Source organism: Phalaenopsis equestris, unplaced genomic scaffold, assembly GCF_001263595.1.
Source record: "Phalaenopsis equestris unplaced genomic scaffold, ASM126359v1 Scaffold000938, whole genome shotgun sequence".
Classification (NCBI taxonomy): domain Eukaryota; kingdom Viridiplantae; phylum Streptophyta; class Magnoliopsida; order Asparagales; family Orchidaceae; genus Phalaenopsis; species Phalaenopsis equestris.
This window is the reverse complement of record NW_018165377.1, coordinates 83,269-98,691: the sequence shown is the minus strand read 5'-3', so window position 1 is coordinate 98,691 and position 15,423 is coordinate 83,269. Positions and strand designations below refer to the sequence as shown.

Genomic DNA, 15,423 nt, shown 5'->3' with positions numbered 1-15,423 from the left:
ATATATATATATAACACTATATATAAAAAATACTATGTTAGATATTTAAGAACTTAAGTATGATTTGAAAATTAAATTTAAATCATAGAAAAATTTGAACCAATTATATTTGCATATATAAAAAAGGAAAATTACATACATACCGCACAAAAAATTCATATTTCTGTATCTATCACTTGAACTTTCATGTATACATTTATAGGACTTTGGTGTGATAAAAATATGCATGAAAGTTGTATTTAGTTTTTAAGAGAAAGTGGTAGTAATATTTTTAATGTGAAATTAAAATTTTGAGTGCTAAATATGTAAATATAAAGTTAAGGTTTTAGATATGTAAATATATAAGAATTGCGTGGTATATTTGTTTTTGTGTGTGTGTGTGTGTGTGAATGCCCATTTTTGTAAGGTCTTTATAGTTTTTGAAAGAAATATTTATATATACCAGGTAGAGATGCCATAAAGAAGTTTGTAGACCGATCTTCTCCCTTTATTCGTATTCTTGCCTCCTATTTATAAAGGGATATTTGTACAATTATAGGAAGAGGATACAGTTATGAAAACTATCCTCAATTGTAGAAAGGAGAAGAGAGAGAGAGAGAGCGATTATAGAAACTGGCCTCAATACAATCAATGATCATTTAAGATTAAACTTGTATTACAATTCAAATTTTGGCTATGGTGGTGACCAACCAGTCGACGTGTTTTGGTTTGGCGGAGTAAAGTGACGGGTTGAGTGGTGGTCGCTTATGCCGAGGTATGAGTGGTCGATCGACTGGATGCTTTCAGTCGGCTATTAGAGAGCTTCGGTGGTTGGGACCATAGGTAGACCCGCCGACTATAATCGTCGAGGGTGGATTTGATCTCTGTCGGTCTTTCAGATGACCGGCATGCCTCTTGAACTAGCGCTTGGTCGTTGAGCCATCTTCTCTGGCCATTTGATTACTTTGAGATTTGCGCCGAAAGGCTAGCTGGAGGTTCATTCTACACCCAAAACACAAAGCCTAAGAATCCTCCATCGAGATGTACAACGGACTCAAGATCATATCAAACCCAAAAAGAATTATATATGTATAAATTACATGTTTTAAATTCTAATGTAAGGCAAGCCTATTCTATCATCAATAATAAGTAAATTAAAGTTTGCATTAGTTTTCATGCCCACTTTAATGACTCCATTAGTAGCGCCAGCTATGGCCAAAAATTTGCAAGTCTGTTTGCTTTCTGAAAAATATGATTCAAATATTAAAGTAGTGAAGTAGCTTTCTTATTTTTGCCAAAGAATCAAATTTTTGCCAATCACACAAATTACTGCCATTGCAGCAACGAAACACAAAAAGTGAATCCATTTCCATAGTCAAATTCCGAAATTTCATTTCCTTTGCAACAAATAAACAGTGAAAAACATAACCATTTTAGAATAAGATGCATTAGCATTTAGCACATTCATAACGAGCAGAAAATGTAAGTAAAACCAGTCTAGTGTGGTCACAGAAGACCCCATCAACACATGGAGTAATAGTACTAACACTACTATCAATATTCACCAAACCAAGAGGAGTGTTGTTCCACCTTACCAACTAAAAATACCTGTAATTATTAACATTTAAGCCCACCACTAGTTTACGAGATTTAGTGTCCACTTTGGAAATAAAAGATTTAGCATTGATTAACATGATCTTTGCATTATTAAAAACCTCATAGTGCTTATTTGGTTTCTTTTCATCCAAAGAAACCAACATGCAATATATGGAATAACATTATACAGATGTACTTTAGTATTACCCTTCATCCAAAACAATAAATATTGTTACAAATCATAATAACTAAAATGCGACATATAAATATCATATGATTTAGTAAGGTGTTTCCATATTTCCAATGAGAAATCACATTTGAAAAAAAGGTGATTTAAAGTTTCCTCATCTTGTCGACAAAAGAAGCAAAAAAAAGCATTACATAGCCCCTTAAGCTTTAAAATAATATCCAAATGTAATAATTGGCAAAGTAAGTGCAACACAAACAAAGATTGTGATGGTTTCATCATAGAATTCCACACATTACCATCCCAATCCATGGCAGAAAAATGATGTAATTTTTTCAGCAATCCAAGCAGTGAAAGAAACCCGAGAATTTTGTTTAATCGTTAACACATCTTCACGGGTTTTATAAATCCCAAATCAACAATATAAAAACAAATCATCACCAAGAAATTTTGAAAGTTCACGAGTATTCCAAATCTCCCCTACACAAAAATTCTCACATGAACATCAGTGGAATGCAAAGCAGTAGAAAAATGCAGCAGATAGCTCGAAATAGTCCAATTATCAAACTCAAGTAATAAAATTTTGAACTTTGTCATATTTTTAAAAGCTCTTTCCAACTTAAAGAGTCTCTTAACTTGGTCATACAAAAAAGAGGGTGAAAATATTTAAGATATTTAAGTTGCATGAATTTAGCTGATAGCCCCAAATTAGACCCGAGTTTGATCCAAAGCTTATAGTAGTTTATTTCCATGGATTGCTCCAAGGATCAGAAACCATTACCCCCATAATTTTTATGCTTAAATAGATGCTCTCAAGATTTTCAATGAGTATCTTTGCTATGCTTAGCCTATAAGAATTTATTAAAGTTTCTATCAATTCTAAGTTGCATGCTCATTGTCATTTTAGTAACTTGAAATATATAAAGAGGGAAAGAAGTTAAAACATGTTGAAGAAGTGTGACTCTCCCACTCATAAATAAGAAAGAGTTTTCACACACACACACACATACATAGATATATAGATACATACATAACATACACACATAGATATATATGTATGTATTTATGTATGCATGTATGTAGGATATATATAATTCTTATGCATTTACATGTCCAATACAAAATTTCATATTTACATGCACATCATTCAAATCTTTAATATCAATATATCACATCTAAAATATTATTATACTTTTTAAAATTTAAATATAACTTTGATAGATATGTCATGAAACTAATGTGTTACATTTATACATATGAAAGTGTAAGTAGTAGAAGTGTAAATTCAAAAAAATTGTGAGGTAGGTTGTAAAAAACTATTTAATAATTTTTTTAATCTTCTCATTCCGGCGACTTTGCTACAGCGGCAACTTGCTGCGAAATATTTCGTTTTCCGGCGGCGAGCTTCTCCGGCACCCCTTTGGCTAGGTCACTCTAGATTCTGCGGTCCTCCGGTGATCTATTCTCTCTCGCAAAAAACTTCGATCCCTCACACTCAACCGCCGGAGATGATCGCTCTGCAACACGATTGCAGGACAAGGTGGGGCTATGAGAATTTAGTGACCCCTTACTTTCTGGATAAAAGAAGAAGGCGGCGACAAGCACTTGCTTAATGGAGGACACGAACCCTCGATAAGTTGCGGTTCGTGGGCTTGAGATAGCCGGGAGACTCCTCAATGTGGCGCTCAGTTAGACATTCTTCTCATATCAGTCTATCTATTCGCTGTTTATCCCGGCGCCAGTGGATCCATGCTGCCGGAAACCTTCCCCGTCGAAGCTCTGATCTCTTGCCAGTACTCACCAAATCTGAACTCGTCGAGCGGATTTACAGAATCGTAACCCTCGAGCGCTTCGAGGCCATTCCCAAGCTTTCTTTTGATTTATCTGAAGACATCCTCGATGCAGTCCTGGTGGGGCTCCGGCTCAATCCCACTGCCTGTCTAGGGTTTTTCAGGATTGTTTCGAAGCAGCCCCATTTCCAGCCGAATGCAAAATCTTATGGTAAAATTGTCCACATTTTAGTGCATGGGCGGATGTTTGATGACGCAAGAGCTTGCTTGAAGGATTTGCTACAGAATTACGCTACTGAATGGTCTGTTTCCTTTGTTTTCAATGAGATGCTTCAGGTTTATAAGGAGTTCAGCTTCTCGTTGAAGACATTTGATGTGCTTCTCAAGGAGTATGCAGAGCATGGATTGGTTATGGAGGCTCTTTTCATCTTTGATAATATGGGAAGCCATGGATGGAAGCCTAGCGCGAGGTCCTGCAATACTATGCTCAGTGGTCTGGTTAAAGCTGGGGAACATAGGACGGCAACTCTGACGTACGAGCAGATGATCCGAGCTGGGATACTACCAGACGCTTTCACTGTTTCTATAATGGTCAATGCTTTCTGCAAGGATGGAAAGATAGAAAGAGCTGCAGAATTCTTAACTTCCATGAAAAATAAGGGTTTTGAGGCGAACCTCGTGGCTTATCATTCTCTGATGGACGGTTACTGCACCCTTGGGCAGACTGAACAGGCCATTGGCGTTCTTAGTTCCATGAAAAGAGAGGGCATTTCACCAAACGTTAAAACTTATACTTTATTGGTAAAAGGGTACTGCAAAGAGGGCAAGGTAGAGGAGGCTGAGAAAGTCCTCAAGCACATGAAATACATTCTGTGCTTCAAAGCCGATGAGGTAGTTTACGGTGTTCTTATTGATACTTATTCACAGTTGGGGAAATTTGAAGATTCTATTAGGATGAAGGATGAAATGTTGAATTCAGGACTAAAGGTGAACACTTTTATCTACAATGCAATGATTTCTGGTTATTGCAAATTTGGAAGGATAAAAGAAGCTGAGCTTTTGGTCAGTGAGATGGAATATGCAGATCCCAAACCAGATTCATATAGTTATAATACTCTATTAGATGGATACTGCACTATTGGTCTGATGGATAAGGCTTTTGAAATTTGTAACTTGATGGAAGCTAAGAGTATATGTCTGACCATTCTAACTTACAATACCCTCCTCAAAGGTTTTTGTCGCAAAAATGCCATCCATGATGCTTTGCAATTATGGTTTTTGATGTTGAAAAGGGGAGTGAAGCCTAATGAGATTAGCTGCAGCACTCTATTGAATGGATTTTTCAAAACTGGGAATTTTGAAAATGCTTTGAAACTTTGGAATGATATGTTGTCCAGGGGATATGCAAAAAATCGAATCACTTTCAACATATTGATTAATGGATTGTGTAAATTTGGTAGAATGGAATATGCTGAGGAGATCATCCGTAAGATGAAAGATTGGGGATGCTTGCCTGATAGCTTTACTTACCGAATTCTAATTGATGGCTTCTGTAAGATGGGCGATATTGAAAAAGCTTTTAAAATAAAGGAATTGATGCAAGAGTTGGGATTTTTACCTTCAATAGAAATGTTTAATTGTCTTATTACCGGGCTTTTCAAATCAAAGAGACATGGCAAAGTGGATGATCTTATAGCTGAAATACATGCAGAAGAATTGGTCCCGAACATTGTGACATATGGAGCTCTAATATGTGGTTGGTGTGATGAAAAAAGGATAAGCAAAGCTTTTGATTGTTACTTCGAAATGACCAGGAAGGGTCTGACACCGAATTTGTTGATTTGTAGCACCCTTGTAAGTTGTTTATACAAACAAGATAAAATCGGCGAGGCCAATGCGTTGTTACAGAAACATGTAGATTTTCACATACCTACAAAATATGATTTTTTCCGGAGGACTTGCAATCTTTCGTTTAACAGAATTTCAGATCTCTTTCATGAAGGTTCAAATAGAAAATTTGAGCCTAATTACATCATGTGCAATGTTGCTATTGCTGGGATTTGCAAGTCAGGTAGGATAGAAGATGCAAAAAGTTTTATCATTTTGTTGTCTAATAGAGGATTCTTCCCTGATAGATATACTTATTCCACCTTAATTCATGGATATTCCTCACGTGGCAATGTAAGCGATGCTTTTTTACTTCGTGATGAGATGCTAAAGAAAGGTCTCCTTCCTTCCATTGTGACGTATAATGCGCTCATTAATGGCTTGTGTAAGTCTGGAAATTTGGTGAGAGCTGTGAGGCTTTTCAATAAGCTTCCTGAGAAGGGTTTCACTCCTAATTCTATTACATTCAACACAATGATTGATGGATATTGCAGGGCTGGCAACCTTACAGAAGCCTTTAAATTCAAACAAAAAATGGTTGAACAAGGAATTTGTCCAAATGTAATTACATATTCAACCCTCATACATGGTCTCTGCAAGGAAGGTGATATGGAGACATCAATCAAGCTTTTGAATCAAATGATTGAGAGTGGCGTCGATCCTAACTTTGTGACATATTGCACGTTAGTTAATGGTTACAGAAGATCGAGGAACATAACTCAGGCTTCCAAGCTTTGCGAGGAGATGCATATTCGTGGTCTTTTTCCAACTTTTGATTGGAAAGGAACTTTGGATTTTGCAGGACCTTTACAGAGCGGAAAAGTTAAAAGTTTTCATAAAGTCTCTGAATGTGCTGCTGCATGTTAATGGCTCTTTATGAATCGTGCTTCTGAAGTTTGAATGGGGTATTCATGCTTGAGGCTGACATCCCGAGCTGTTGTTGTGAAATGGCAAAATCTTTGTGGTTGGGATTGACATTATAAAGTTGTCACTTTGAGCATGCGGGTATTAAATTGCCTGAAAAGTGAAAATAAGGCAGTTTCAGCTTGCTTTAAAGCTGAAGATCTCAATCCAGGCTGACGAATGGATCTTGAGGTATCCAATCATTTCATTTAATTTTGAGGGCATTTACATAGATTGCGTACAATTCTAATGTATTTTCATATTTCACCCCTAAACTTTCATATTTACACAGATAACACTCAAATCCTTAATTAAAATAGTACTATTAGCACTTTTTAAAAGTGAAATACGCCTTTTCATGCATAGGATTAGGACACCAAAGTGCTATGTATGTAAATATGTAAGTTTAAGTGTGAGATATTGATATCGGAGTTAATCCAAACCACAAAAGAAATGCAATATTAATTCTGAATTCAAATAGGTTACAATGATGAATCTTGAGAGTAGGAATTAACAAGACAAACACAATGACACTAGAACATAACCACAAAGGACACAACACGTACCAAGGTTAAGGCGAAGGTGGTGATTGAGTAGCACGGAGGAGGGGGTGGCTGCGGTTAAGTCCATAGAGGAAGGGTGCTCGATTGGGTGGCTTAGGAAGGGGGTGTGGGAGAGAAGAGGAAACTGTAGGTTACGGTATGGAGAAATAGGAAGAGGAGGGTGGGCTGCAAGTTACGACAACGAGAAATAGGAATAACAGGGATGGTTGCAAGTTACGACAGGGAGATACAGGAAGAGGAGAGCTGGGCGGTAGTGCTGGGTGGCTAGAGAACTCGGACGACTGCAGGTGGAGGTTTGGGTGGCGAGCGGTTGAAGACAGGACAGGTGATCAGGGCTAGCCCCTGGAAATAGGGAAGGGGGACTACAAAGGGGAGTTGGGAAGGACAAACATCCCCACTTGGTCAAGCTACATCCAAAACACTACTTTGATCCTCGGATACAACCCTTGGAAGAGAGGAACTCCCGGAGGTAGTAATGTGAAATCAAAGACAGTAAAAAAACAACCCTAAGCAAGCAAGCAACAAATATATAATATATGATAGAATAGGAAGGGGACCATTGCCCTTTGAGCGACAAACAGAATAGGAAAGATAGACCCTCTCCTTTGGGCGGCAAGGCAAGCCTTAATTGGTTGGTTGGCCCCAATCTCTCCGACTGAATTAGCTGGTTCAACTCTTCTACCATAAGTAGGCCTGCAACAGGTAAATCCTGCGTGAATTTTCGAAGATTGAGGGAGCTTCAACTTCATTTGTCAAAGCTTCTGATTCTTCGTCTGCAATCCTAGCTACACTTGAATCCCACTATCGGTTGTACTGCCTCCCAAAGCACTTGAGGATTTTTTTTCCAATTGTGAGCATTCATCCATATCTATCTGCTCTTCTGGTGGTTCACTATTGAACTGAATTGAGTCTGCATGTTTTGCATATACTGTTGAATACTCCCAAATAATCCATAGTCAACTCAACCTAATATGAAGTAAGGTAGTTGGAACCTCCTCGAACTTTGGTGGCCCTAGTGGTGAAGTATCGGCGAGTAGGCATCCTGAAATGCTTTCTATTATGCTTGTCTCGTTTTTAGAGTTGGTATCTCAGTTCTACATCCTACATCGTCACCAAAACTGGTCATACCATGTTGTTCTGTTGGCAAGGGCACTTGTGCTCTCGGGATCCGCTGAAGAGAGAATGACAATATGCTTCCCATCCTTGGTGAATGAGTAGGTGTTTCTGACTCCATCATGCTGAGTTCTATGATCAAACCGTCACGGTCTCTTTAACAATAGGTGGCATACATCTATGGGTATCACGTCTCACCACACATGATTTGCAAATGGCTCCATATCCAAAACTCTACTAGGCACCTTCGTTTATTGTTGCCCTTCTCTTCGTCTTCAGCCACGCCATAAAATATAGTTGGGAGTACCTCTGAGTCATAAGACCCAACTTCTCCATTATTTGTGTAGATATCACATTTTTACTGCTCTCTCCATCGATGATAAGATTGCATACCATTTCGTTCACAGAGTAACAGATGTAGAATATTTTGTGGCGAAGCCACTTTAGATCCCACGTATCCTCCATCTTTAGGACCCGTCGAACGACATACATCTCGTTCTCATCAAGTGAAAGATGATGCACCTCACCTTATTCCTCAGCCGTCTCCTTGTCGCTAACCTTCTCCACGGTGCTCTACTTGCTAAAAGGCACAACTCAACTCGTTGGGCAACTGGAGGCGATGTGCCCAAATCCTGTGGCATCTGAAGCATTTTTTGGCGGGGATTGTAGCAGGTGTGCTACTCTCAGACTTTTTCTCACTGGGAGTGGTTCTATCCTCAAAACTAATTTTCTCAACGTCCAGAGGCGTGCTTCGGTTGGTATCTCCAACTGTGGACGGTTGCCTAACTGGTGGTGGTTGCTTGTTATGTTTATACTGGCTTTCCACTTTTAACGCTAAGGTTTGGACATCTCCAATTGACAAATAGTGCTGCAGTTATACCGCATTGATGATGGCGCGCTTCAGGCCTCTCAGATAACAACTATTGTGTGCTCATATGGGTTGACCAACTCGCATTTCATCTGCAATTGCTCAAACTGGGTCATGAACTCCTCCACTGATAGATCTCGTTGCTGCAGGTGATGAAGCCTTATAAATATATCATGACGGTAGTGGGGTGACAGATATCTGCTGAAATAAAATAAAATAATAATAGGAGGGTCGTGGGAATAAAATAAGCCTTGTTCAGTCAGCTGGACTTTCGAGGTTGCGGGAAGATTCGGTTCCGTGATATAGAATCCCACAATTTGTGGGTCGTGGGAGTTCCGTCCATGGTTCCCGCTCAATGTTAAATCATGAAACATAATAATTTCATTAATGGAAAGTTTGACAACTTGAGTTTCATCATTATTTGAGACTTTATGAATTGCAATGCTTGATAATTAAAACTGAGAAAAGTTCCCTATGGAAGAGATGGTATCTCTGAATTTTTTGTCATATGTGAAATATTTGTATCCAGACATATTCAATTTTCATAGAAAAGGTTATTGAATGTTTTTCTTGATTCAACATTCCTATTATTTCTACTCCAGGAGCACTAAGCCAGGAGATTTAAAAAATGTGAGAAAATAAGAAAAAAAAAAGGGGCATTTACATATTTACCACATAACTCTTTTGTATTTATATATATCTAACATTTAAACATTCATTTGCTGTCATAGCACTCAAATCTTTAATATTGCCTCAAAAATACTATTTTTGTTTACTTTTAAAAAGTGAAGTATGCCTTTTCATGCATAGGTTTATGAAACCAAAGTGTTAATAAATGTAAATATAAAAGAAATGTAAATATAAAAGTTTAGGTGTTAGATATATACATACATACGAATTTTGTGGCATGTATGTTAACTTTTAGGTGTTAGATATATACATACATACGAATTTTGTGGCATGTATGTTAATTTTTCAAAGAATATAGTTCAATGCTAGCATGGTCAGAAGTACCAATTAATTTTCTCAATACTGAGTTCAGATCTCACATAGCTTTTAACTATAATGAACTAGGAAGAAATAATAAATAAGGAAGGGGCATTTACACACATGCAACCCAAGTCCTGTTTATTTACATATCAAACACCTAGACTTTATTTTTTACATTTATACCACCCACCACCCAAAGCTTTCCCATCACATAAAAAGACCACTATTCTGACTTTTAAATGGTGAAAAACAGAGTTTTCATATGTAAAAATTAAAGTATAGGTGTTATACATGTAAATATATAGGAATTGAGTGGTATGTATGTAAATCTTCCACTAAGGAAAATTTTTAATACCGACTTAATCCAAAATGTTGAGTTAAGGCTAGTGGTGATTATGGTTTGACACTTCATGTTTGCTTTTGTTAGTCCAAGGTAATCTGAGACCTGCTTGTTTTATTGTGCCTTTCTACTTATTTTTTCTTGATTTGTTTCTTCGTATTGTCCCCTTGGTCAAATAATTACAAATGTTTGAAGTACACGTAAAAATACACGACCTTTGTAGTTATTTTTTTAATATTGTTTTTATTTAATTCTGGGGCATTTACATACATACCACACAATTCTTATGTATTTACATGCCTAACACCTAAACTATCAGATTTACATGCATAATTTTCAAATCTTTAATATCACATCAAAAATGTCACTTTTACTTCTTAAAAGTGAATACCCCTTTTTCATGCTTAGGTTTATGCCGCCCGAGAGTGTTATATATGTAAATATAAAAGTTTAGATGTTAGATATATACATATACAAGAATTGTATGGTATGTATGTGAATTGCCTTTAATTTTATGGCTGCTTCACCCTGAAGCTGAATTCAGGGGTTCTTAGCATTATTATATTTTATTTGCATGTTCCCTGTTTATTGTTCCACAGTTTAACTTATTTTTTCTAGCTTGATATGGTCTCTTAGCTTATTTCTACTGAACTTCCTTGTGCCTGTTGCGATATCTCTATTGTAGGCAACTGCAGTCTAGGTCTGGTTATTCTCACTTTACTGCGTCAAAATTGTACTTTATGGTCTTACTGACTATCAATTCATTTTTGAAAGATTTACTTAGATACCACTCAAACGCCTAAACTTCAATTTTTACATACATGCCACTTTATCTATGCATGAAAATGTACATTTCACTTTTTTGAAAGTTAACTGGTGTTATTTTTTGTGTGATGTGAAAGATTTGGGTGGTATAAATGTATATGTAAAATTTAGGTGTTAGAGATGTAATACATAGGAACTGAGTGGCATGTATGTCAATGCCTCTTCATTTTCTTATGTGCTTTCATTGAATATTGTGATTGCAGATTATATTTGTGATTACTGATGGAACATATTGCAAGCAAAATGAACGAAAGTTGTCGCTTCGCATTTTCGGACATGAGAGCAGGGGAGATACTTCTGAGATTCTGATTGAAGTCAATTTGGCTGCTCGATTGTGGCTATTTTCATTGAAAATGAATGAATTTGTTGAAGTTAAACCAAACTTGGAGCTACTCAAAGAAAATGAAACTCAGGAGCAAATGCAGAATCCAGAAGTGCTTTGTTAACCCCTTCCCATTTTGAAGATGCTCATGATGTCTACACAACCACAGCAAAACTATCTTCACTTCCTCCATTTTGTACTTTGGGATGCTACTTGCAGACAGTTTATACTCAGTTATCGAAGAAGAAATAGATCATCACACACCGCACAAGTGGCCTCAGGTATTGCAAAACCAAGCTATTATTTCTTTTCTGGGGCACTTACATACACACACCCCTAAATTTTTCATTTTACATTTTATATTTATACAAAACAACTTTGTCATGTCACATAAAAAATATCACTATTTCAACTTTTAAAAAGTGAAATGCACCTTTTCATGCCTAGGTAAGGTGCTATATATGTAAAAATTGGAGTTTAGGTGCTAGATATGTAAGTGAATAAGAATTGAGTGGTACGTATGTAAAGCTTCTTTTTATAGATATGTCTCTTATTATATCCGAAACAAATTGCTACTTAACTGTGTAGGTCAAATGATATCTTTGTCACATACTCCGACGAGCTTAGCTAGACAAAATCTCATTTTATCCGTCAAGAACTTTCCTTGTCGTCGGAAGAACCATTTTCTTACCACTTACCCTGTCAAAGTTGCTTCCTTTTCTCGGCACAGCTAACCAGTATTTTCATCATTTCGTCCATTGGGCTTCCACTTGCAGGTAGGCAATGTGCATCAACTGATTGGATCCTTTTACCTTGGTCTTTCCATTTGTTAAGGAAGAATCATATAATTAGTAATGTTGAGCAGAATGGTTCTCAGGCACTGTAAAACCTACATAGAGCTCTCCATTCCGTTGAAGACTCGTTCTTTAAGCTAAACGGGCCGAACCTACACTCTGTAAGTCATCTATTGTTGTTGTTATATACACCAAGGATCACAAGGCATGATACTGCACAATTTATTAGTTGTTTCATGAACTTGTTTAGATGATTAAATTGAATAGCCAAAATGATATTATTCTAAATTTTAGTAGTATTTTCTTTGCATTTTCTCTCTCTCTCTCTCTCTCTCTCTCTCTCTCTCTCTCTCTCAAGCCGCATCACCTTTATTCTTCTCGCAAGAAAATCAGTGGTAAAGATCCATACTATTATAAAATTTGATAATAATCACCAAAGCAACAAATATCATTGTGTAAAAAGGACAAACAGCAACAACAAAAGTCTTTTCTCACTAAGTGGGTTCGGCTGCATGAATTTTTTGTTCTACTTTGTGTCCTATTGTGTCATATTTTCAATGTAAAAAGGAGAAAGAAAGGAATTATATATATTCATTTTGAAATACTGTTGATTAGGTCTTAACCCCTTTAGACCTAATCAACTGTAACACAACAACTGTCATGTTTCTATCATTCTAAATATTTTATGAAGCTGAGAGATATGCAGTATTCTGATCAGGGCTGGTTAATGAGCTAAACAAACAAGTTTTTTTGCGCTCGATATATAAACGGGCCGAACAAGAACAAATATTTGTTCATTCATGTTCAACCCATTTTGGCTCGAAATAATTAAATTATATATATAATTGAATCACATGCTTTGTTTTATTTAAATTCCGACGAGAAATATAAAAAGAAAGAAATCGCATAATGATTTTTTTTCATCGAATGACTATTCATCTATTATTATTAGGTTCTCAAAAAATAGGGGTTATGAAAAAATATTGGTTCAATTCAAAGTTGTCTAACAAGAAGTTAGAATATAAGTTTGGACTATGGAAATCAATGAATAGTCTTGATGCTCTTGGACACACCAGTAGAAGTGAAGAAACTATTTGAAAATATGCAGATAAAAAGATTCCTAGGTGGGACAGTTATAGTTTTAGTAATATATCTTTATTATATCTTTAACCATTTAAAAGATATAATAATTCTAAAATAGTTAAGTTACTTGGATAATTTTTTTAATAAATACAATTGTGTATCTCCATTCTTTTCCAACTCTTTTAGCTCGAGCTTTCCATTCACTATATCATGCAAAGCCATTTTCTTTTCGATTTTAAACCATCAATAACCTTCACTCCACTGATGATGTGCAATGTTGCACACATTTGCCAATCTCTCTATTCGGCTTCCCATCGATTTTGCGATAGAACTCGCAATCCATCTCCTTCCCCCCTCTTTTTTGAACTCAACCCCACATTTAACATGATTGATTATGGCATTATGCATACCTATAATCTCATTTATTTCAATGATGGACTCTTTTAGCAGACCCAATGACTCAAGTCTACACAGAAGTTTTTCTTCATAGGACTAAAATTAAGCCTCATAACCAAGCAAAAAACATATGGATTTAGTGTACAAATGATTAGATCAAGTGATTTTTATCTCATTGGTTAAAACTCACAAATAATGATGAAATGATTATTTTATCCAAATAATAATACAATATGCATCATAATTATGTTAACTTTAATTGATGTATTTGTTTGATAAGCATAATAAATTCAGAGCTGATGTATTAATGCAATGAAGCACTAAGCCTTTTTTAGCAGGTTCATGGTAAAATATAAAAAGTTGTCCAAGGCTTTGAATAGATTTGACGTTACATTTCAAGCTTCAACAATTTAATTGAATTTGACCCATGCAACGAAATAAATATTAAATTTATTTTAATATAATTTAAGCTGCCAATGTTAGCCTTGCTACATGAATGTAATTTCTGACCTGAATTGAACCAACCAAATAATCAATCCATGAACAAACCGGTCGATACCGGTCGTATCGACCGGTTCAATTTTTTATTATGGTATAAAAAATACCATTGTATTTTTATTTTATTTTCAACTATTTTAGTTTCTTTCTTTAAATACTTTTGAGTTAAATCTGAAAGATTAAAGCCATAAAACATGATCTCATTAAAAATTAGAACCAAACCAAACCAAACCACTTCACAGGATGCCTGAACAAGTAGTTGATGTAGCTAAGTGCCCTCCATTAAACAATCACCAAAATATTTTACAAGTAGAAGCTCATCCCTTACCATGACTCAACTTTGCTTAGGGCTCGTTTGGGGGTAGCTGTGAAGGCGCGGTGTGGCACGAGAACGCATTTCTGTGCCGTTTGAGGCGGCGGCGACAACGCGTTGCGTAGACAATTTTGGCATTTTGATGAAAAAGCGAGCTGTGGGATCGACCCTGCGGTCCGCGTTCGTTCGCGTAAGTATTACCCGACAACTCTCTTTCTCTCTCTCAGCGTCTCACCTTCCCCCACAACTCCGAATCCATCCCGATGACGACCCAATGGAGTCGAGCTCCTCCACCGTCGTCAAAGGGGCAGCGACTGACGAGGAATTTGCTTGCAAATCCATCGCCAACAACCGGCTCATCTCCGACGAAGATGTTTGAAGCTTTAAGATGGAGATCGAGGTCATCGCGTGGCTTTCCGACCACCTTCATGTGGTGGACCACAAGGCTGTGTACTAAGAAGAGGATTATGTGCATTTGGTTATGGAGTTATGTGCATTACACCGTCTTGAGAAGCATGGCCGGTTCATAGAGCGGGAGGTGGCGGTCCTACTCTGGGATCTGATGGAGGTAGCGATTTACTAACATGATAGTAGAATTGTTCATCAGGATTTGAAGTCGAAGAACATTCTTTTGATTACCAAGTCGTCGTCTTCTCCTATCAAGCTTGCAAATTTTAGCCTTGCTACTTATATCAAGTCTGGTATTTTAAGAAATTTTTGAGTTGATTGCTGTTTTTTAGCTGTTATCCATCATTTTAATTTTAAATTATGTGTATTACTTGAGTTATTTGGTTTGCTTGCATGAGATGCAAATGCTAGTTTTATATTTCTGCGTGTGATTGAAGGGTAAAAAGATGATGATACACTAATGACTATCATTTTAGATGGTATGATTGAAGGATTTAAATGTATAGGCTTAATTATCTTGAATTTATATGTTTATATTTGGTTGTATATAACAATTTAATCTCTAAAA

General features: G+C 36.5%; 1 protein-coding gene across 4 annotated transcripts; it reads left to right on the top strand.

Annotated features, from left to right (window-relative positions):
* The first annotated feature begins 3,138 nt into the window (after positions 1-3,138).
* On the top strand, positions 3,139-14,896 carry LOC110032397 (putative pentatricopeptide repeat-containing protein At1g19290). 4 transcript variants are annotated; one of them, XM_020736022.1, is made up of 4 exons: positions 3,139-6,534; positions 11,245-11,644; positions 12,140-12,318; positions 14,483-14,896. In XM_020736022.1, exon 1 carries the CDS (start codon positions 3,439-3,441, stop codon positions 6,304-6,306), a length of 2,868 nt encoding a protein of 955 aa, XP_020591681.1. In that variant the 5' UTR covers positions 3,139-3,438; the 3' UTR covers positions 6,307-6,534; positions 11,245-11,644; positions 12,140-12,318; positions 14,483-14,896. The 4 variants fall into 4 exon arrangements, with proteins under 4 accessions (XP_020591681.1, XP_020591682.1, XP_020591680.1 ...); XM_020736023.1 differs by lacking the exon at positions 14,483-14,896 and adding an exon at positions 11,952-12,139 and having other exon boundaries at positions 12,241-12,492; XM_020736021.1 differs by lacking the exon at positions 14,483-14,896 and having other exon boundaries at positions 11,952-12,491.
* Positions 14,897-15,423: the final 527 nt, after the last annotated feature.

What these genes read in the sequence shown, in the direction of transcription:
- LOC110032397 (XM_020736022.1), top strand. Translation starts at nt 3,439, where the DNA reads ATGTGGCGCTCAGTTAGACATTCTTCTCATATCAGTCTATCTATTCGC.